General features: G+C 41.7%; 1 protein-coding gene across 3 annotated transcripts in view; it reads left to right on the plus strand.

The window, feature by feature from the left end:
* Positions 1 to 22725, plus strand: part of GAK (cyclin G associated kinase) — a 144498-nt gene that overhangs the window by 32939 nt on the left and 88834 nt on the right. For 2 of the 3 annotated variants that reach the window (XM_077817886.1, XM_077817885.1), the window contains exons 2-7: positions 10392 to 10453; positions 12426 to 12485; positions 15430 to 15544; positions 16353 to 16495; positions 19307 to 19432; positions 20775 to 20864. In XM_077817886.1, the coding sequence (XP_077674012.1) occupies positions 12483 to 12485; positions 15430 to 15544; positions 16353 to 16495; positions 19307 to 19432; positions 20775 to 20864 (477 nt within the window). In that variant the 5' untranslated portion in view covers positions 10392 to 10453; positions 12426 to 12482. The remainder of the gene's footprint in view (positions 1 to 10391; positions 10454 to 12425; positions 12486 to 15429; positions 15545 to 16352; positions 16496 to 19306; positions 19433 to 20774; positions 20865 to 22725) is intronic. The other variant, XM_077817887.1, reaches the window with a different exon arrangement.

Genomic DNA, 22725 nt, shown 5'->3' on the forward strand with positions numbered 1-22725 from the left:
TCCACAGCTGCAGCAGATTTTTAAACTCGTTATGAGAATACATTGAAGATGAGACAAAATGATGGCAGTGGTTCAGTCATTGTACCAGACTGTTGGTAGTGATGCTTCCAGATTGAAGATGTCACCAGCAATGCTGTGGCAACTTGACTCTTCTACAGTGTTTGAAGTTTGGGTTTCTTTGCAGTTCAATTCCCGACTCTTGAGTTTTCTGTTTCTAGTGCATGAGGTTTTTTATAACTACAATATTCTTGTAAAGACATTAGCCCCTAATTTACTCATGTACTCTCAACGCCATTTTAATAATTATCTTTCCCCTGAGACTAATATTGTAATACTGCTGCATAAATTGTGAACCCTTAGTGCATAATTTAAGTCTAATGGGCTGCTTCAGAGAAGGGGCCTTCACAGTATTTGCTTCAATTAAAGTGGAATATTGTGATGTAGAAAGGGGAGTTGTTCCATAGTTGACCAGCTCTCAAGTGGTCCGCAGTACAAATATTTAAGACCCACTGCTTAAGAACCTTGCTAATACTCCGCTCCAGTCACCTACAGCACTCCAAAATGCACTCAAAACTCCCACTGGTATCTACGCTTCTCCATCAAACTGTAATAGTAACATGAAATCTCACTGTAGTGGATTACCATTTTGTTATGATGAACAGAACATGTACAAGTTCCATATGATACGCTAAATTGAAATTGTAAAGTCAGAGATGGCAAAATATAGTGCTCAGTGTTCTGCAACACTTAAATAACTTGAAATTTGGTTTTTGCAAAACCTCTCTTCCCTTGTTCTAAACCATTGCTTTTCAGGGGAAACCTCCAAAAATGCACTTAATTTAAAGCTTGTCATTCAAACCAAGACTTTGTGTTTTAAAGTAATTCGTGCCATGCTTCTATAGATGTTACCTTAATTTCCATAAAAAAAAAAAAGAAAATATGCATGCCTTGATCAAAGTAAATGGAACTTAACTTCTAAGGTTCAAGTTCTATCATATTTATAACTCATGATTTTCAAGCAAGTTCCAACTTATTCAAAATTACTGCTTGTATACCTAGTCTAAATTGTCCTCCGATGCTTTACTCTTGCTTTATGGTTTTTAGCAAATACTGAACAATTTGCAAAATTAATTTCTTTCCAGTGGTGTAAAGGACATGGGGCTGACCTGTAATTTACAAATATTGTATCTTGACCAGGTATTGTGGTGTTTACTATATGCCTATATTATGCTAATTCACTAGCAGGTTTGTCATAAGACTCAGTGGGGGATGTTGGATCCTGCTATTCACATCTCATGGTAAACTCTTAAAGGGATAAGGGGCATGCAGAGTGTACATTTGGGTAGGGAGCTGAGCCACTGGACCTGGTGTAACCAGGTTCAGCAGATACAGGAGAGAATTAAGCCTTTGGTTAGTTTTAAAAAGGGAGTCCCTGACAGATAGGGGAGACTGAGGCAGACACTGTTAGGGAGCAGACTAACACCCATATTCCAGAGGTTGGGGTTTGGGGGTAAAATAGGACTATAGTAAGATAATCATGACTGATTTATTGTGTTAAAATGCTTTTTTCCCTATATTAAGCTTTGTTCGGTTTGAAAAGACTGTCTGATCACCTGTATTAACCACTGATAACTCCCAAAGGGAAGCATTGAACTCAGTTGTGCCTAGCCCAGGAATGGGAGAATGCCGGGTTTCTCTCCTGAGGTAAGTGAAGGTACAGAGTCTAACACCTGAGAGGGGTCAAAGGTGAGGTGTCCTGCAACGATGACAAGTGGAGGTTCCACAGTCATTACGGTGAAACTACAAAATTCTGTGAATCGGAGTCTGTTTTCTGGTAGTGTCAAGATGACTGGTTGCGTACTCTGGTCATCTCTGACTTCTAGCTACTTTATTCACTATTAACTCATTATGTGACTGTGGATGGAGTTTAGCATGATCTGGCTTTATTTTATTTGAAAACTTAATACAAAGCAGACTTACCCGTGAAGAGTATCCCTGCAGTGTTAGACTTCTGTATGAAAAGCAGCAGAGTTGCAGCAGTTCAGCGAGCATGGGCTCATAAAATGTGTTTGGTTCTAACCCCTTCCAGTTCCTTGAAGCAGCTTGTTGCTTTCTCAGCTGTAGTTTCAGACACATGTTTCTAAGATGAATGCATCCGATGAAGTGAACTGTAGCTCACGAAAGCTTATGCTCAAATAAATTTGTTAGTCTCTAAGGTGCCACAAGTCCTCCTGTTCTTTTTGCGGATACAGACTAACACAGCTGCTACTCCAAAACCTATCTGTAGCGTCTCTTCAAATGCATACAACTTGACTGATCTTCAAAAACAGCCTTACGGTTGGCCTTCTACCTGCACTTGTAGTGCCTTTCAGAAAACTAAGTTTGCAGTAGGTTTTTTTTTTAAATGTGCTGGGAGTCTGTTCATGTGCTGACTGAAGAACGTAAGTCTTTATTCTGAAGAGCATCTCTTCATGCTGTATGTCTCTCGGTGTGTTTTTAAAGGGCAATAACAGAGTTCTAATTGTTCACATATGGGCTCACTCAGCTAGTGTAGGTGGTGCCCCACCTCTCCAAACATGGCATGTTTCAAAGGACTATAATAATTTGGAGCAATTTTAAATATAGCGATTAACAAAAATAGTACTTTCACATCAGGGGCACCGGAATCGGGGTGGGGTGGGATCAGAGAGCCATGGCCCTACCACTTTTCAGCAGGGATCCCACCCTTCCTGGCCAGTCTGGCAGCTGTAGCCCGGCCGGGGAGCCCAGGCAGCTGTGGGGTGCTGTGGACCCTCCACCTGCCCTGGGCTAGGACACAGGCTGGAGGCTGCTCTTAACCCTCCACCCCGGGCAGGTAGAGGAGCCATGCATAGCTCCCAGCCTGCTCTGGCTTCCAGCTTGGCCGGGAGCGGGGCCTTCGGCGGGAGATGAGGGACGAGGGCGGAGGGCCCTGTCTCCTTCCCCCTTCCCTCCCCCCCCGCTTTTGGGCAGGCTCTGCTGCCGCTGCTTCACATCACTAAACTGGACCAGAAATGTCCAGTAATGGGCTTCACTCCAAGGACAGAATTAATTTATTCTCCTGCATGGTTCACCAGTACTGTCATATCTATATAATGCTAGTCCCTACTGTGAGCTCCCCAGAGGTACCCAGGGTTGTGAGGCACCCCCCCCGCCTCCCCCCACACACATACCCTTAGCATGAGGCATTCTTGTCTCTGCCTGCTGTGTCTCAGCACCATAGAATCATAGAATATCAGGGTTGGAAGGGACCTCAGGAGGTCATGTAGTCAAACCCCCTGCTCAAAGCAGGACCAATCCCCAATTAAATCATCCCAACCAGGGCTTTGTCAAGCCTGACCTTAAAAACTTCTAAGGAAGGAGATTCCACCACCTCCCTAGGCAACGCATTCCAGTGTTTCACCACCCTCCTAGTGAAAAAGTTTTTCCTAATATCCAACCTAAATCTCCCCCACTGCAACTTGAGACCATTACTCCTTGTTCTGTCATCAGCTACCACTGAGAACAATCTAGATCATCCTCTTTGGAACCCCCTTTCAGGTAGTTGAAAGCAGCTATCAAATCCCCCCTCATTCTTGTCTTCCGTAGACTAAACATCTCCAGTTCCCTCAGCCTCTCCTCATAAGTCATGTGTTCCAGTCCCCTAATCATTTTTGTTGCCCTCTGCTGGATTCTTTCCAATTTTTCCACATCCTTCTTGTAGTGTGGGGCCCAAAACTGGACACACTACTCCAGATGAGGCCTCACCAATGTCGCATAGAGGGGAATGATCATGTCCCTCGATCTGCTGGCAATGCCCCCTACTTATACATCCCAAAATGCCATTGGCCTTCTTGGCAACAAGGGCACACTGACTCATATCCAGCTTCTCATCCACTGTGACCCCTAGGTCCTTTTCTGCAGAACTGCTGCCTAGCCATTCGGGTCCCTAGTCTGTAGTGGTGCATTGGATTCTTCCGTCCTAAGTGCAGGACTCTGCACTTGTCCTTGTTGAACCTCATCAGATTTCTTTTGGCCCAATCCTCCAATTTGTTTAGGGCCCTCTGTATCCTATCCCTACCCTCCAGCGTATCTACCTCTCCTCCCAGTTTAGTGTCATTTGCAAACTTGCTGAGGGTGCAATCCACACCATCCTCCAGTTCATTTATGAAGATATTGAACAAAACTGGCCCCAGGGCCGACCCTTAGGGCACTCCACTTGATACCGGCTGCCAACTAGACATGGAGCCATTGATCACTACCCATTGAGTCTGACAATCTAGCCAACCTTCTATCCACCTTATAGTCCATCCAGCCCATACTTCTTTAACTTGCTGGCAAGAATACTGTGGGAGACAGTGTCAAAAGCTTTGCTAAAGTCAAGGAACAACACGTCCACTGCTTTCCCTTCATCCACAGAACCAGTTATCTCGTCATAGAAGGCAATTAGATTAGTCAGGCATGACTTTCCTCTCCTCTAAGTGCTTCAGAATTGATTCCTTGAGGACCTGCTCCATGATTTTTCCAGGGACTGAGGTGAGGCTGACTTGCCTGTAGTTCCCAGGATCCTCCTCCTTCCTTTTTTTTAAAAGATGGGCACTTCATTAGCCTTTTTCAGTCGTCCGGGACTTCCCCCGATCACCATGAGTTTTCAAAGATAATGGCCAATGGCTCTGCAATCACATCCACCAACTCCTTTAGCACTCTCGGATGCAACGCATCTGGCCGCATGGACTTGTGCACGTCCAGCTTTTCAAAATAGTCCCGAACCACTTCTTTCTCCACAGAGGTCTGGTCACCTCCTCTCCATGCTGTGCTGTCCAGTGCAGCAGTCTGGGAGCTGACCTTGTTCGTGAAGACAGAGGCAAAAGAAGCATTGAGTACTTCAGCTTTTTCCACATCCTCTGTCACTAGGTTGCCTCCCTCATTCAGTAAGGGGCCCACACTTTCCTTGACTTTCTTCTTGTTGCTAACATACCTGAAGAAACCCTTCTTGTTACTCTTAACATCTCTTGCTAGCTGCAACTCCAGGTGTGATTTGGCCTTCCTGATTTCACTCCTGCATGCCCCAGCAATATTTTTATACTCATCCCTGGTCTTTTGTCCAATCTTCCACTTCTTGTAAGCTTCTTTTTTGTATGAAACCTTGCAACAGAAGTACTGCCTTCCAGGCCTCTAGCCTGCACCGAGAGGCTTGCAGTCTGTTAGGATCCTGGAGATGGGTGGGTGGAGCCTGTCCACTACTAAAGGACCTCTCCCAGCCTAAGGGGAGGATCCACAAGGTCTGGGATCTCAATTAAGTACAGGGGACAACTGTGCAGTCTAGACAGTCTCTACGTAAAAGAATAAATGGACACAAGTCAGATGTCAAGAATTATAACATTCATAAACCAGTCGGAGAACACTTCAATCTCCCTGGTCACGCGATTACAAACATGAAAGTTGCGATATTACAACAGAAAAACTTCAGAAACAGATTCCAATGAGAGACTGCTGAATTGGAATTAATTTGCAAATTGGATACAATTAATTTAGGCTTGAGTAGAGACTGGGAGTGGTTGAGTCATTATAAAAAGTAACCTATTTCCCCTTTTTTATTCCTTTCCTCCCCCCCACTGTTCCTTAGATGTTCTTGTTAAACCATGGATTTTTGCTGGAAAGGGCCCACCTTGATTATCATACATACTGTAAGGAGAGTGATCACTTTAGATAAGCTATTACCAGCAGGAGAGTGGGGTGGGGGGGAGAGAGAACCTTTTGAAGTGATAACACCCATTTTTTCATGGTCTGTGTGTATAAAAACATCCTCACTGTATTTTCCACTTTATGCATCCGATGAAGTGAGCTGTAGCTCACGAAAGCTTATGCTCGAATAAATCAGTTAGTCTCTAAGGTGCAACAAGTACTCCTTTTCTTTTTGTGCAGGCTAGTGATAGGCACGCACCAACCCCCTGCAACCTGCGAGTGTTCCCTGCAGCGTCCAGCTCCTAACTACCTAACAGGGCTGGCTCTAGTTTTTTTGCCGCCCCCAAGCAAAAACATTTTGTGCTGCCCTCCCACCCACACCCCCTGCCGCCCCAGCCCTGTTTTTTTTTTTTAAATTTTTATTTTTTTTTAAATTATTGATATTTATCCACTCTGCGGTCAACAGAGACAGATGAATCAACATCCTTTGTCTGGCGAAGGCTTGCTGGTCAGCTCTGCCTTGGACACACTTTAAACATCTTTTCAGTACATAGACACGCCTCCTTTAATATCATCCGTACGCACATCACGCAGTGGTTGTGAGGATGAGTATGACATAAGCCTATATTAGGAACCTCACATGATGTTCTTTATGGATAAATACTATGAAATGGTGCTAAGTGTAGTAAGCTTGTTAGTAGAACCTGGCGTGGATACAAAATTTGTATCCGCAGATTTACAGGGCTCTACTTGTCAGGCCTGTTAGGAGTAGCTGTTACAGAACAGTGAACCCTTTGCCAGCTGGCACCAACTGTGTCTCACCAACTGATCAGCAAAAGCATTGGGCATGCTATTTCTCATGTCTTGTTCCATTACCCATACAGGAAGAGACTAAATGGCCCCAGTTTATACGTCACATCCTCTGCACATGATGATGGGAACAGGGCTCTTTCCTCCTGCCCACCCGCTAGAATTGTGGGGGCTTATTAAGGATTTAAGTTGTTGTTGGTGGGTTTTGTTTATCACTATAGTGCCTCTGAGCCCTACTCATGGAGCACTCTACGAACACTGTGGGCTCTGTTCAGACGGTACAGAACCTGGAGTTAGAAAGTGAGGCATAAATGGGTAAACAGGAGAACCTGCAGAGAACAAACTTGTCACTTCCTTTGGGTTCTGCTGTCCCCCTTTTTCCCCTTTTGGCATTTAGAGGAAGTAGAGTATTCCTGATATGCTTGAGTCTGATGAGCTAGTGCTGCATGTTTGTGATTTACTTTCTAACTTGGAATCTATATCCAGTGAAAGACCCAGTACAAGTGCACATAGTGGGGTACGAATAAGCTGCTTTACTGGTAACGCTTATGTCTGTCACCCTTCTTTTATATTCTCAGCTGAGATATCTTCTGTGCTCTACTAGTTAGTCTGTCCCCTCCAGTGTTTCTCTCTCTCTCGCTCTGTCTGACTTTTTCCCTAGCCCCTCTGCTCATCTTGTTCCTTTCCTTCCACCTCATGCCCCCATGATTTTGCCTGTGCTTCCCCTGTATATAGTAGTTCCCTAAGGATACCAACAGCAGAGGGAGAGTCAAGGAGTTCTTGTAATTTCACTCTCTGTTGTTGGCACTATTGGAAAAACAAGATGAGTGGATCCTCTGTGGGATTCTCTTGTGGTTAGCTGTTACTGTATGGGAATGTAGTGTTCGAACATAATTCTACAAAAGGGTTCTGAGTACCAGCTCTCTGAAAAGCCTGCTACTGTAGCTGTTTGGATTGCTCATGAAGCAAATTCATCCTCCTGCCTTACTTGGGCAGTGTTCCTCATGCACAGAGCAGTTGTTCCAGCATGTGTAAGGTGGCTGGGCTGGAGATATTAGCATCTTGTTCCCTTAGTCAAAGGGGATAGCAGGTCAACTCCTCCTTGTCTTTCTTGCACTGCTCTCTTCCCTAGACCTGCTCTGTCCTCCCTTTCTTGTTGCTGAGTTATGAAACATTACAGGCTTATGACATCAGAGTTCTCTTCCTTCTCTTCTGTCTGATATAAAACTCTGAGAATATCATTGTTCAGTGGGACTAGGATAAGATCCCGTTAGAGGTATGATTGGTTTCCCACCATCTTCTCATTTTGTTATCTGCTCTTCCTCAGTTTACTATAATCTTACAGGGAAAATGATTCAACAGTAGAAGAAAAACTGCAGCCAAATAAATAATTGATTTGTAGTTTTGGCTGTCATACATATCTACAAATGAAAGAAATTGAAATCACTTCCAAAATGGATTAGAACCATACAAATAGTTTGCTATTGGTGTATACTTACAGACAGTTGAACATTGTATTAAATGATCAGAAGTAGCTAATAAATAAGGAAAATAGACTGGCCCATGACTCACTCCTCTGTCACTTCCCATTAACTAGGAGGATTTGTTTTGTGTTCAGAGCTCTGAACCAATTTCCTAATTAGTTACCGGTAGGCATTGTGAAAAGAAGTTGAGGGTGCATACTATGTTTATCGCCAATAACAAATGACAGCTTGGTAACAAACAAACCACCCCACTTAGTTCATGAAAGCCCATAAATGTTTTGCTACTTCAAAAAATCATAATGCTTTTAAAAATAGACTGATGGTAGAAAGTCCATCTATGTTTTGAAAATGACTCCACTTTATACACAACTCCAATCATCATAAATGATAACAAAATGTAGCTAAGAAAACCCAAATAAGCAATTTCTCTCTCCTATGTACTTGAAATATCACTGAGATTCCCTTTGAAGCCAGATGGAAGCAGTGCAAAATATTCACCCAGTCATGAGGTGAATTAGTCAGAATAACCTTGAACATTTATTAAATTTAGCCTTTGCAGGGTTGAAATCTGGGCTTTAAGACCTAAACTGGGGCTGTGTCTACACTATAGCTTATGTTGACATAACTTATGTCGCTAAAGGGTGTGAATAAACCACCCCCTTGAGTGACATAAGTTATGCTAATACAAGCGCCAGTGTGCACAGCACTGTGTTGGCAGGAGAAGCTCTCCTGCTGACATCGTGTCTGCCATGCTCAGGGGTGGTTTTATTATGCCGACGGGAAGATCGCTCCTGCTGGCAAAGGACATCTTCACCAGATGCGCTGCACAGTGCTGCTGTACCGGTGCTGCTGCAGTGCTGTACATGTAGACAAGCCCTTAATCAAATGAGAGGTGTGAAAAGTAACAAATATGTAAACTGGCAGAATATCTTGACAGGGAAAAATCAGCCAGTGTCGCCTTTTTCTCAAGCTCTGGTGTGGGTATAACAAAGCGAACAGAGAAACTCCCCACTTTGGGCTTCTTTTTGGTCTTGGTTTCTCTTTGGATATGGAGTGTAAATGCATTCCCTTCACTTCTGTCTCCTAAAGGGGCTACTGTTACAGCTCTTCCACTAAACCCTTCTGCAAGTGGAAAGAGGCTTAGCGGAAGGTGTGTTGAGACCCAGATATTGTCTTTTCTCCCTGTTGGAGGTAAACTTGATCCATGAATGATTTGCTAGGTGAAGAGGGTAGTAAAGACAGAAAAATTTGAACAAAGCCAGTTAAAACTTAAAGTGCAGTGGTTAGGCTGATGGTTCAGAGTTTAAGGCATGCCCTTCCATAGTGAAATCAGACTTCCCAGGTGGAGCATGGTGGTGTAAGCAGTGCTGCCTGAAGCAATCGTGGAATAAAGGGAGGCTCTGAGCTCCAAAAGCTGCCATTTCCCTTCTCCGGTATGTGGAAGGGCTCAGAGACTGCACAAGGTGGATCTAATACCCAAAGAGGCCAACGGAGATCGGAGAGCAAAGCAGTGGGGGACCTGCTGTTAGTGAGAAATGGGGAAGGTGAACAGAGGGAGCAGCTGTGAACGTGTGTGCTTCAGAAAGTAGGGGAGCAGAGCAGTGAAGAGAAAAGGGTGAAGAAAGAAAAACAGAAAGTCGAACCTGCAAATAAGAGACTAAAGAAAATGAGAAAGACAGATAAAAAGCATGTGATATGGGAACTACTCCTGAACGTGTACAAGGCAACTTAAATGGGTGTCCAGGCATGGAGCCCTCCAAAAAAGGAGTGAGGATTAGGGATTGGCTAGCATCCTGAGAGAGCTATTGTGTAAGGCCATTAATTACACTAGTAAAGAGCCAAAATGTTCTCAAAAGAAGATACACACATTTGTAGGCATGAAATCATTTTAAGTTCACTTTAGTGAACGTCATTAGCCACTTCACTTTTTGGGTACTTTCTTTGGGGAGCTCTGTCCCACAGACTGCAACACCTTTAGCTCTTTGAATGTTGGGAGGTGTTCTTTTTGTGTCCAGGCCATAAATGAACCACCAAAAAAACCCTGACCAGAATGGACAGCATGTCAAGGATGCTTTTTCTCTGACCTCTGTAGTATGACTGCAGGCCCACCCATATTTTGCCATATGGGAGGGGCCTGCTAACACAAGGGGCAATTGTAGAGGGCTAATGCATCAGCCTTAATCCATCCCTCTGAATCTTAGAAGAAGTCCATTCCAACTTTCCAATGCATTTATGGTATTCTTAATGCTGCTGATTAGGAATTGAAAAGTAATCGAATACACTCACTGTATTTAGAGACACTTCTAATATTAACTGAATTTTTTCTATTTATAGTTGTTAAAATAAAGGTAAATAATCAATTTACCTGGTAGAGACATTAATGAAATGTATAATTGACTTTTCTTAATCTGATAGGTGGGTTTGCTTTTGTATATGAAGCTCAAGATCTTGGCAGTGGCAAAGATTATGCTTTAAAGGTAATGTGTGTTTAAATCACTTTAAAGATTGAAATGTGTCTCTTGACTCAGTGCATTAGCATGATGGTCACTGTTGTATGTGTGTGCATACAAAACAAAAAAGTCAGAGCTGAAGGATTTTCTCCATTGCTTACTGTACCAGTCCAGATTCACATACACACTGTCCATTTACACAGTAGAGGAAACAGAAAATACTTCACTTTGTCAAAGCCAACACATACAAGGTGATGGGTAATAACTAGTCATGTCGGGGGCAGTACTAACTCGTTTGTTTCAGGGAATAAAGATGTAGCTCAGAGGATGTATTTTTGTCTTGCCTAGGGAAGAACAGAAAGTCCCGCCGTTCACTGAGCTGGTCCATTGTTATGGGCATACATGTATTGGTGGTCCGATAGGGTCTACAGGATACTAGTACTGTATATAAATATAAGATTAAATCATGACTGAAGTGTGTTCACCAGACATGTCTGGGGAGTGGGTAAAGCAATTTCTCAAAGACAAACAAGCTGACACGTCTAGCCAGGTGTCATCAAAGTTGATGGGCCATCACCTATCAAGTGGCCATTCTTTGGCAAGGAATGGCAGCAGGAACAAACAGGTCTTCATCCGAGGGCAGGTCTATACTAGAAGCGCTGCATCAGCGCAGTTGCACCACTGTAGCTCTTCTGGTGAAGATGCTCTATGCCAACGGGAGAGCGCTCTTCCATCAGCATAATTACTCCACCTCTGCAAGAGGCAGAAGCTATATCAGCAGGAGAGTGTCTTCCGCCAACATAGTGTTGGTCTGGACAGTGCTTAGATCATGGTAACGTGCATCTCTTGTGCAGGCCGGTCTTTTTCATACCCCTGAGTGACGTAAGTTAGATTGACTTAAGTGGTAGTGTAGACCAGCCCTTAGCAGACAACAGCATGAAACCTCTTTCACCATGAAACTGCATGACTCCAACCTCATAGCAGGACTGAACTTTTTCTAGGGGTAACCCTCAGGAAAATGCATTTCAGAAGGGGAACTGGACAGTCCAAGTGAGTGGCAAGAACACCCAAGTTCTCTCTCCCTATTGATCTTTCTGTTTCACCTAAGACAAGAGAGTAGCACTGTTGTCAGAAAACCCCAACCACTCCGTAGGTGCCAAAAGTTACAGCTACCCAAATCTCCAGTCTCTCTCCTCCCTCTGCCTCTAGAATGGAGTTGCATTTCTTGATGCATAAATCAATAGCAAATTGGAAGTGTGGGGGACAGTATGTTTAATATTCACATAAATAAAATAAGGAAGATTGGTAGTGATGGTCATATTTAATTCCATTAAAAATTCCCTCGAATCTGCTGCACAAGTTTGTTTGCTGTAGCAAAATATCCCAGAAGTCCAGAAGACTGCTGCAGAACTAACTTCCAGTGGGCTCCATAATGCATGGGGTTTGAGCGTGGGGAATTGCTATGTGCAGTAGTGCAAGCATGATTCTAGAGGCTGCGCTCCAAGAGAGAGAGAATATAGATAAGTGGCTCTCAACCAGGGATACGCAGAGGTCTTCCAGGGTACATCAACTCACCTAGATCAGTGTTTCTCAACCTGGGGGTTGTGAGCCCCAGAGGAGCAATGGGATGGATTTAGGGAGGTCGCAAGTGCAGGGTCGGTGTTAGAAGGTGGCAAGCAGGGTAATTGCCTTGGGGACCCGTGAAGCTATGTTACATGCCTCATCCCTGGGTGGTGGGGCTTGAGTGTCAGACTCCGGAAATGTTGAAAACCACTGATGTAGATGAACAGAAGACTAGAAACTTGAACTAGGTGACTAGAAACTTGGTTATTGTTGTGGTGACATGTCCAAATGCGATCAAGCCAGCTTTGACTCTTGCTCCCTGATCTTGAGCGTTGACTGTTTTGTTAGCTCTAATTTTTCCCATATATGTGTTTTTATAAGTTTATAGTTCTTCAAAATTTTATATCCCTTTTCAATATTCTTTTTTCCGATACAGAGGTTATTGTCTAATGAAGAGGAGAAGAACAGAGCCATCATTCAAGAAGTTTGTTTCATGGTATCCTCTTTGGGTAAAAATTCAATATTTAGAATGAAGAAATGAACATCCTGAAGACACAGAAAGCTTCTGTTCTTCATGATCCATATTGACACTGAAAGTATTTCTAAAGTATTTCTCCAGTGAAGAAAATCTCTGAAACCCTTGGCTTGGTACAGACCAATGAGTTACAGGATAAAAGGCTTTCAATCACATCAGTCCCCTGAGTTATTCGGCTCCTTTTTTTTGTTGTCTGTTCAAATGTTTAGCTAACATTTTAGTGTCATCCATAAAATTGAACTCTGGAAAACTGATGCCAAAGTAACTGTACTTCATAAAGAGTTATGGATATCAAACTTCTTTTTAAATAAATTTATTGCACCTGCTATTTACTCCTTCCTTCAGTGACCAATCATAGGCTAGAGGTCACTAATTGCCGAGCCATAATTTGTGAAGTCAAAGGATGTTTCCACAGTACTAAAGTAAACAGCTGTAATGTGATGCATGGAATGGGAGATAGTGGTTTGGTCTGTCATAATTTTGGAGGGGAAATTCAGAAAATGTGTCATTTCCCAGTTGGATAAAAACTTGTTTAAACTTTCTACTCCCCTTGTTGAGTTGAACAACTCTTCTTCTCTTTCCCTGTTGTTGTATGGATATTGGTCTCAAAGGCCTGAAGAGTTACAGGTTTTATAAACTCGCTCTGTATAACATTAAACAGTGATAGATAGGTTTGGGGTTGGTTATTTTTAAATAAAGCCCTTGATTATTTGGGAAACACCTCTGAGCATTCATTTAATTTGAAAGTGTATTGTTAAACACAAGAAAACAAGAAATTTAAAACAAGTATTTATTTTTGAACTGTGGTTGAGTAGTTATGCAAAAGAGACTTAGTTAGACCTTATCAAAGTCTCTCTCCTTTTGCTGTCAAACTATTAGTCTTTTATTTTCAGAACAGTCCTTCTTTGATGAAAAGGCAAAGGTTAATTTTACTCTGTCCTGATGTGAAGGGCACCTGCTTATCCTGTTCTTAACAAACAGGCAGACTAAAGGTGGAGGGAGAGACTGGATAGAAAAGATGGGTGAAATATGGCTTTGCTTGATATTTTTGGAGCACTGGATCTCTGGTTAGTTACGAGTGGTTGCTTTGGCTGCCTATTCGACCAAGACACCTGCTGCTTTGACCCTGGTTAGTTACGATCTGGTCAGGGCTGTCATTTGGTTGGATCCTTTCTCCTTAGATAAGGCAGGCTTGGATGACTACGGTATAGTTGACTTCAGGATTCAGTGAAACGCCAGGAGTGAGAGAGGGAAGGAAGAAAGAAACCGTGGGGCAGAAGGGAATACAGTACAGGATTTTGCATGTCTTTGTGGTGCTGGTAATTAGATTTCCCCGCTGGCGGGCTCAGGACTGGCTGTCATGATGATGCGATGACTTTCAGCACTCACAGGTGACAACAAAGTTCCTTAAACAAGATCGAAGCCAGCCGGCCTTCCCTTAGATGTCCCTTAAGTCCCTTAGATGAGTTGCGGTACTGGCAGGTTGGAGGATGATCTGGGATGCAAGGTGGGACAGGAGATAAGAGGGAGAGGTGAACTGAACTGATCTTTCCCCTACCTCGCACATGTCTCTTTTTAAGAAACCCCCAAAGAGGAAAAAGTGGGCAGCATAGTTCATCCCCCTCATTATTTTGTTCACTAATTAGGTCTAATATCAGGCACACCATTTTTTTATCTGTTATCTTCTGGTTCCACATCTTTTTTAACCAGCATAATTTCAACAGTCTTTGGATTATATCAGCATGGCCTTTTTGGTTTAGACTAATCCAGTTTCTTTGTCCGGTTCTCATTCACTTGTTATAACATTCAACTTTGTAAGCAATTTTGACCAATTTTTCAAGGTTATTGTAACATCTTGTGAACTTTCACATACTTTTTACATTTGAGTTCACAGGAGGGGCATGCTTTGTAGGCCCGAGAGTCACAACACTACTCACAGCCCTTGGCCAATACCCATTTTTAAGCGCTTGGCTTCATGCGTTCATAGCTCAATATACCTGTGGACCACAATTTTAGACCAATTTTCAGAGTAGCAGCCGTGTTAGTCTGTATTCGCAAAAAGAAAAGGAGTACTTGTGGCGCCTTAGAGACTAACAAATTTATTTGAGTATAAGCTTTCGTGAGCCACAGCTCCGATGAAGTGAGCTGTAGCTCACGAAAGCTTATGCTCAAATAAATTTGTTAGTCTCTAAGGTGCCACAAGTCCTCCTTTTCTTTTTGCGAATTTTAGACCAGGGTCCCACTGTTCTAGTTTCTGTATAAACAGATATATTGTAAGCTCCTCAGCCAGTGACTAAAGTCACTTAGGTTTACTTCTCTCTCTTCCTCCCCACACTGGAATTAGGAGCCTGAATCCTCTTTTTTGATTGAAAGTGACATTTTAAAAAGTATTTTATAGTACAAAGTTTTTGATTTTCCTTTTTTATAATCTTGCTTATAACGAAGCTTCTTGGCTCTGATTTTTGTGAGACTTTTTTCTACCTAGTTGAAAGAAAACCATAACAGACAGAGCACCCCGGGCTAGTGTATAGACCTGCGTGGAGGGCACAGTGAACCTGCCTTGGTCACACAGCCAGAATGTCAGCAGATATCCGTGATTAAGTCTAGTTGCTGGAGATGTCTTTTACAAATACCTATATTGTTGCATTGCAATCATTGTCAAGAGAGACCAAGCTGTATCTAGATCAGAATCTGCATCTTCCAGAGCCATATTAACAGGTATTGACTTTTTTACTCTTGGTGACTTTGCCTTTAGTTCTCATTCTGTTCAAATGAGACACTGGTTAGGTTTTTCTGTTGTGTATATTAAACACACCCAATTAGACGTGTATGTGAGCTGGTTGTGCTTGATAGTATGAAGAAAATCTCTGACACGCTTAAAGTTTTTCCTTGAACAAATCCCCAGAAAAAGCTTTCAGGTCATCCTAATATTGTCCAGTTCTGCTCTGCTGCATCAATAGGAAAAGAAGAATCTGATACTGGGCAGGGCGAGTTTCTTCTGCTCACCGAGCTTTGTAAAGGTAAAACCTATTTTTGTTCCTGAGTGGTGTGGCTTGTTTTAGGAACAGAGTAAATTCTTCCTAATGAATACGTAGATCTTGAACTGGAAAAGTGCACAGTTTTACTACATGGAGAACAGCTAAACCTTATCTAGCAAGACAGCAATTTACCTGCTGTTAACTGACCTATTTTTCATATTTATGGGCCATTCTGAAAAGGAACAAGGTGATCAGTTTTTACTGTCCCCTTTATAATCTACAGTACTTCTCATAAATTCCCTCTAACTCTTCTCCTTTCAAGGTTAAACAAGCCAATGTTTGCAATCTCTAATTGTCTGTAAATCCCACCACACCTTTAACTACCATGGTTTAGACTAATTACTTGAAGCATTCAGACTTCCATTAGTTGCTTGTGTAGGAGCAGCACTTCCTGGCTAAGGGTGTTGTCCATTTTTTCTCAGCTGGAAGGGTGGTTTCTGACTCATGACCTGGCAGGAGTAGAGAGGATGGAAAAGAGTATACTGCATCTGTGATGAAGAGTGTCAGCTGGTATAGTGAAAGGCCCCTTTAAAATGATTCATGGCTAGTTTAGTCATTGATTCCTTGTTGTAAACCCTATGTTGTTCCCTGGTAGCTAATATTGGGCAATAAAATGTCCAGTGGGAATTGCTGGCATAGTCTGATGAAATGAAGGGGCAGTATTTATATCCAAATGGGATGGAAGCTCTGAATGCTTTAAAACTATGGATCATTTGAAGTAAGAGTATTTCCATCTGTCCAAAACTTAAAGCATTTGTATACTAACATGAATTGGTTCTATCTCCTGTAGGGCAACTGGTGGAATTCTTAAAGAAAGTTGAATCCAAAGGGCCTCTCTCGTGTGATACAGTTTTGAAGATATTTTATCAGACCTGCAGAGCAGTGCAACATATGCATAAACAGAAACCACCTATTATTCATAGAGATTTAAAGGTACAGTATAGAATTTAAGTGACTGCAACATTTGAACGAAATGTAAAAGCAGACTTCCGGGTTGGACTACAAAGTTGATGCTGTAGAACTAATGAAATTGAGACTCTTGAATATGCAGCATTTCAAATGATGGTATGAGTATATATCCATCTCGTTGGGATTGCTGACTGGGAATGAAGGACACCACTACATGGCTTAGTGTTTAGACCGCATCTTTTACCTATATTTTTGGTGTTGGAAATACTTGTTGAATATCCTGTTAATTAAATTTTGGAGCTCAAACTGAAACCATGTAGTCTGTTTCCCACTCTTACTTTAATCTGAACAATAGTTCCTATTTGCTGGTAAGTATGCTCGTGACTGGAAGCCACACACATTTTGGTGGTAAGAATTTTTTAATAGCAGAAACACAAAGCTGTGAAAGGAAGAGGAGCATGTCGTCAGTGTGCTACTGAAATGCTACTTCTCTCTTGAATCTAGCAACCAGCTGCAGGGAGTGTGTCGTATTAGGATGGCTGGCATTTCAAAAGGCACTAAAATCTACCTTTTGTTGTAGTACTTTGTTTTGGAGCACATTGACTTTTGAACTAAAATTAATCAAGGGGGCCACTTATTTCCTGATTGGTTATTTTAAGACCTTTCATCCTTTGTCAGTCCTTTACAAATGGTATGGAAGGTCTTGAGTTCTGAAGTAAAACTGTGGCCAGTGCCATCCTGCTGGGAGGCACTATGCAGTTGCCAAGGGTTAGCATTTTGTAAAACTTGAAATTTTTCCTGAGACACTAGTTCAAGGGCAGCACCTTGAACGGTGGGGTTCCTGATAGACAATTTTACAGAGTTAAATAAATATTACATTATTGATTTCTTCTGTTACTATTCCAGTGCCTATTAAGAAAACCTGTCCCTGGCAGAAACTCAAAGTGATGGGGGGCAGGGGGAAGCAGAAAGCTGGTTTCATACTACAGTAGCTGCACAGGGAGAGGGCTTTTACAAGAAAATACAGGGCAAGATCTTGATCTTTGTGCTGCAACAGACAGTGGCCTCGCTAAAATGATCTAGGGAGGTGTATTTGCACTGCCGTTCCCAGAAAACTGAGTTTAGGTAGATGGAGGAGAAAACTTACGTCAAATGGTCTTTGTGCATCTTTTAAGCTAAAATGTTTTTGCTTTAATAACTATTTACAAATATAAATACCTTATCTTTGTTTGGCCCTAAAGTGAGTGATCTGGTATTGATTGTGTGGGAAAACGGGTGGTTGGGCTCAGTATCAAAGCTTTTGTAACTTTTCAAATTCTTAAAGATATTAGGATCTCTGAAATTCTCTGATATAATGCACCTTCAAATGGGTTGAGATTCATGCAGTGATCTCCACTGCAGACTTCCCGTTACTTCATTCCTTTGTTTGTTGGTGTGGCATGCTCTCCATCATTAGCCATTGTCAAAAGGATTCAGGGGAAAGCAAATGTTAATGTGATTTACATGCATGCAGCATTGTACAAACTGGTGCCACTTTTTAAAATGTTTAAATTCCACGTTAATTATAGGGCATTTTGAAAATAGTCCCGTGGCTCTCATACTTGAAACTGTCTGAATTAGTTTGTCCCCTTGAGTACTTGCCACGTGAAACAAAACAAGTCATTTTGTAGCATAGGGTAGGCATTTTCTTCATAATTAAATTTGGATTTTTAAAGTTCCCTGTGGGCTGGTTTTGGAAGAGACAGGTAGAGACCCCCTTAAAATATGAACACTCTACTGACATTCTTAGAAAGGTAGTGACCACTGTTTCTTAAAGTTGGGCCCAAGTAAGCATGCACATTCTACTCTGTGCCTTTGATATTAGTGTGTGCTGATTGTATTTGGTTGTTGCTCTGCCCACTATGCCAGACCTGGCGCATAAAGGAGCACACTAAAAAGTGGACTAACAGAATAGAAACCACTAAATGGAAGAGTCTGTTATCAGGGTGGGTCAAGGGAATGCAGCCTCAAGATACAATGTGCAAGATATTCCCTGCTCTGAGGCTATCACGATCTAAGGCTAATGGAGAAGATGAGATACAGTGGGAGGCCTATTGAAAACAGTTTAATTTTTTGAAGAAACATTTAATTTATAAAAAGAAAAGGAGTACTTGTGGCACCTTAGAGACTAACCAATTTATTTGAGCATGAGCTTTCGTGAGCCACAAGTACTCCTTTTCTTTTTGCGAATACAGACTAACACGGCTGTTACTCTGAAACCATTTAATTTATATTTTCACTTGCGGGCCTCACAATCAGCACAGAATCATTCCCCCCCCCCCCCCCCCCCCAGCTATTAACTGGTGCTCCTGATAAGGTTTTAAACTACTCATTAATCTTGCAGGGCAATTTGTGAAAGACTCCTTGCATGTCTTTTCAAATTTAAAGCATTGGAAAATGTCATGCAAAACTAACATATGGAGGGACATGGATTAAATAAACTACAAGGTCCTTTGAGTTGAATTTGTTAGAAATAAAGATGTACTATTCCACAAAATAGTTCATGTCATTCAGGGCAAGCTGTCTAGTGGCTAGAGAAAGGGGGAGAGCTTGAATTCCTGGGATTACTACCTGTTTTGCCTACGGCTTGGACCTTAAGCCTGTCACTTACTCTTATAGAGTCTTAAGTGTCCCAAAGAACATGGGATACCATGTGCACTAAAATACTAAGTATTGATTCATTTTATTTAATGAATATGTGTACACTTCCTGGGTATGATTTAAAAGTGTGCATGAGCTACAGCCTTCATAAATGTGTGTAACTCTTTCAATTTGTTAACTTACCTCCATCTGCAGGTGGAGAACATGCTGATTAGTAACCAAGGGACAATTAAGCTGTGTGACTTTGGCAGTGCTACAACTATAGCACATTATCCTGATTACAGTTGGTCTGCACAAAAGAGAGCAATAGTTGAAGAGGAGGTGAGAAGCTTGACATTGCAGTTAATTATAAGATATTAAATTCTTTCTATTAGTGCTGCTCTGTTCGTCTTAAACCCCAAGTTTACTTCATTTATGACTGATCTAAGACAATTGAAGCCCTTTCAATTGTGAAATGGATTACAAGGCCTTATTTTTCGAGTCAGCTGCTGCTACATCGTTCAAATGCTGTCTGCCATAACAACAAAACAGCTTGTGTTTTTAAACTATGTTCCTGAGCACCTATCCTATCAATGGCCATGGAGTGCCTACTACTCTCTGATGTGGAGAAATAAAATGTAAACCCAAATTGAAACTTGACACAGTTGGTAGTGTAGCTTTTAATGACCTTTTTAATAAAAAGGGAGACGAGTGAGGAATTGACTGCTATTTTCTGTTAGTATGTGAATTTTCACCCTCTGCAGAAAAGTAAAAAGTCAGTTGTGCCCCAGTGACTCTGATCAAATCTAATCAGACATGACTTCTAAAACTGAATTGGGTGGCATGCGATGAAGCAGTAGGTCTGTTTGACAGATCTTGGACTAGACAGTATTGCTCTACTCTTAGGACAGTTGTAACAGTGTTGGCATGTTCCCCCTTTCTTTCAAAATGCAACTTGTCCATAGATCTGGCTAAGTACTACTAATGCTGACAAATCTTAATGTAGCGCGTAAAGATGGATTTACTTTAAGTGATTTCTCAAACCCTTCTAAATCTGTGGAGAAGGTCAATAATGAGACTCAAACTAAATCCATGAACTTGTCAATGAGTGTGCAGACTCTCACAGCATCAACTTCTTTTTTTGGGAGGTCCTGAGTACTAGCCTGCTTGCTTCTGGTCCCCTTCTCCTTTTTGGAACCTGAACTCATGGAGAATTGTCTGCTGGCCCTCTGGGAAGGGAAGAGAAGATGGTGCCATGCAGTTGGCGAACTTCTCACATGGGACGGAGGAAAAAAGGCACAAAGTAGGGTCCTTCCTCCAGATGCATCCTAAGGGCATGATATAACTGTTCCTTGTTTCTCAGTGTCACTCTCCCCTGTTGAGAGCATGGAGTCTGGTTTTGCTTGCTGTGTGTGGCTTGAAGGGACTACTACAGCAGGTACTTTTTTAATGACAGTTAAAATGTCATTCCTATAGGCTTCACATAGAGATACTTCCCTCATAACTGTATTTTGATACTGAACCAAGGACTTGCACCTTGAGTAATGTGCCCCAAACTAGCTTTTGAAGTCAGAATGCCCTTTTTACTTTTTAGCAGAGCATTTTTGGAACGCTGTTTCCTGAGACTGTACATAAAGCATTGCTCAGGTCTCTGCTTCATGAACTTTTACTTTTGTTTCTGCAGATTACAAGAAACACAACACCAATGTATAGGACTCCAGAAATGATAGACTTGTATTCAAACTTTCCAATTGGTGAAAAACAGGATATATGGGTAGGAACTTCTGTTTCTCTTTGTAATGATGCCTGTTAGATATCATAGTTAAATAGTTCCTGTATTTCATCATAGTTGTGATGTTTAAACTAATTGCACATTCGCTGCTATTGGAATAGAAGATGCAGTCTGAATTGATTGCATTGTTTGATATTAAAACAAAACTTCAGCCATCTGTATCTGATACATTTCAGGCAAAATAAGCTTAATTGGTATGAATTTTAAATCTTAATTTGGGCTGACCTGAGGCATAGACCGCGGGAACTTTGTCCCAGCTCCTTCAATGCCTTGAATGAATGTTGCAACAACTTTGCTTTTTCTCTGGAGGTCAGGACAGGGCTCTCTTGGAGTCCATGATCACTATGTGATTAGACAGAGGTTGCCAAGACACACAACTCTGACTTTGCTCATTCGCAAATCCTAGTCTCAGAGTAGTGAAGAGTGTGAAATGCAGGAACAACCTAAACATTAGTAGTTCTAAACTCTTGTTTGTGTAGAAATCACGTATGTTTCTGTTGCAACTAAGTAGGATGGCAAAAGGCAGTGGAAAATGCGTAACCTTCACTGAAAGGATTTTGGTTGCATTTGAAGAGAAGTATTTAAACTCCCAGTGCATCTTCGGGTAACAGTGTCAGTGATGAGTCCTTTTGCATTCTTTTTGGTGATGTTACACATTAGTATTTTTCAGAGTATTGGATATTTTTATGAATGCACATGCTTAACTTCTAAATATTGTACCAGTGTTGGTAAACAAGTCTGTATGACTTTTTAAACATGTATTTTAATATCAAAGCAGAATAGACACTTGAACATTAACATTTGTGATGCCTGTTCAGAGCTATTGGAATCTCAACTACTGTCTAAACCTTTTAAACAATACATTTTTAAAACTAATTTGAGCTTTTTGTGTTCTGCCTCTGTAGTTGTCAATCTTCATATTGAATTTTTGAGAGAAAACCCAGGGTAATATAGTTCTTAAACACCTTACCCATCTATCAAATTAAATCCATACAAGTTAGACCACAATTGCATCCACTTATCTAAAACAGGAAAGGTAGAGCTCCATTTATTTAAAGGACTTGGACGATTGAAATCTTTGGGTTAGGGTAACCCAGGTATTCACTGACGTGGCTGACTACTCCTATTTAACAGTATGTCAGCTATTGTCACATACCTCTCTGTTCTTTAAAAGGGACGTGTTCCAACTAGTGGGGCTTATATAGAGCCTGCCATTCTGCTAAGCTGCCTTGTCTCCTGTCCAGTGGTCTGGGGTCAGGGAAATCAGAGTTGCATATCCAGTACATCACAACTGCAAGGGGCATAAGTGCTTTTAGTTTGTGATTTGGGTGAATGGTTGTACTTTACTTTCCCCCAGAGAGTTCAGTATCCTCCACTGCTCTCTTCTAAGTGCTTGTCACCATACTGTCTAGATGAATTTGTAGTGCTGCTGCTCAGGCCATAAAAAAGTCTAAACTTCAGTGTGGATCAAAAATGTAACTCCTGTTAACCACAAAGTTTCCAAAAATGCTTTTGCAGATCAGGAATACATTTAGATATTACTTCTGTTACTTCTTTGAGCAGTTACCAGGTTCTCAAATGTGGTCAGCATTCTCCTGGTTTCTGATTTATTTTATTGATTTTTCTCTGGCTCCTTTTCCAAAGTCTAGGCACCTTCTAAAATTTAAAGCACACAATTTAAAAAAAAAAATCTTCAGAACAGTTCTTATACTTTCCAAGTAAAAGCCTTTCTCAAACCAAACACCTTACCTCACCATATCATAATGCAAAGGCCCGTCTCCAGTCACATCCTTCTTTAGTGTCCAGCACCTTTATCTATTGACCCCAATTTCCCTAAATTCCT

This window comes from Eretmochelys imbricata, chromosome 5, assembly GCF_965152235.1.
Source record: "Eretmochelys imbricata isolate rEreImb1 chromosome 5, rEreImb1.hap1, whole genome shotgun sequence".
In the NCBI taxonomy this organism is placed as follows: Eukaryota; Metazoa; Chordata; order Testudines; family Cheloniidae; genus Eretmochelys; species Eretmochelys imbricata.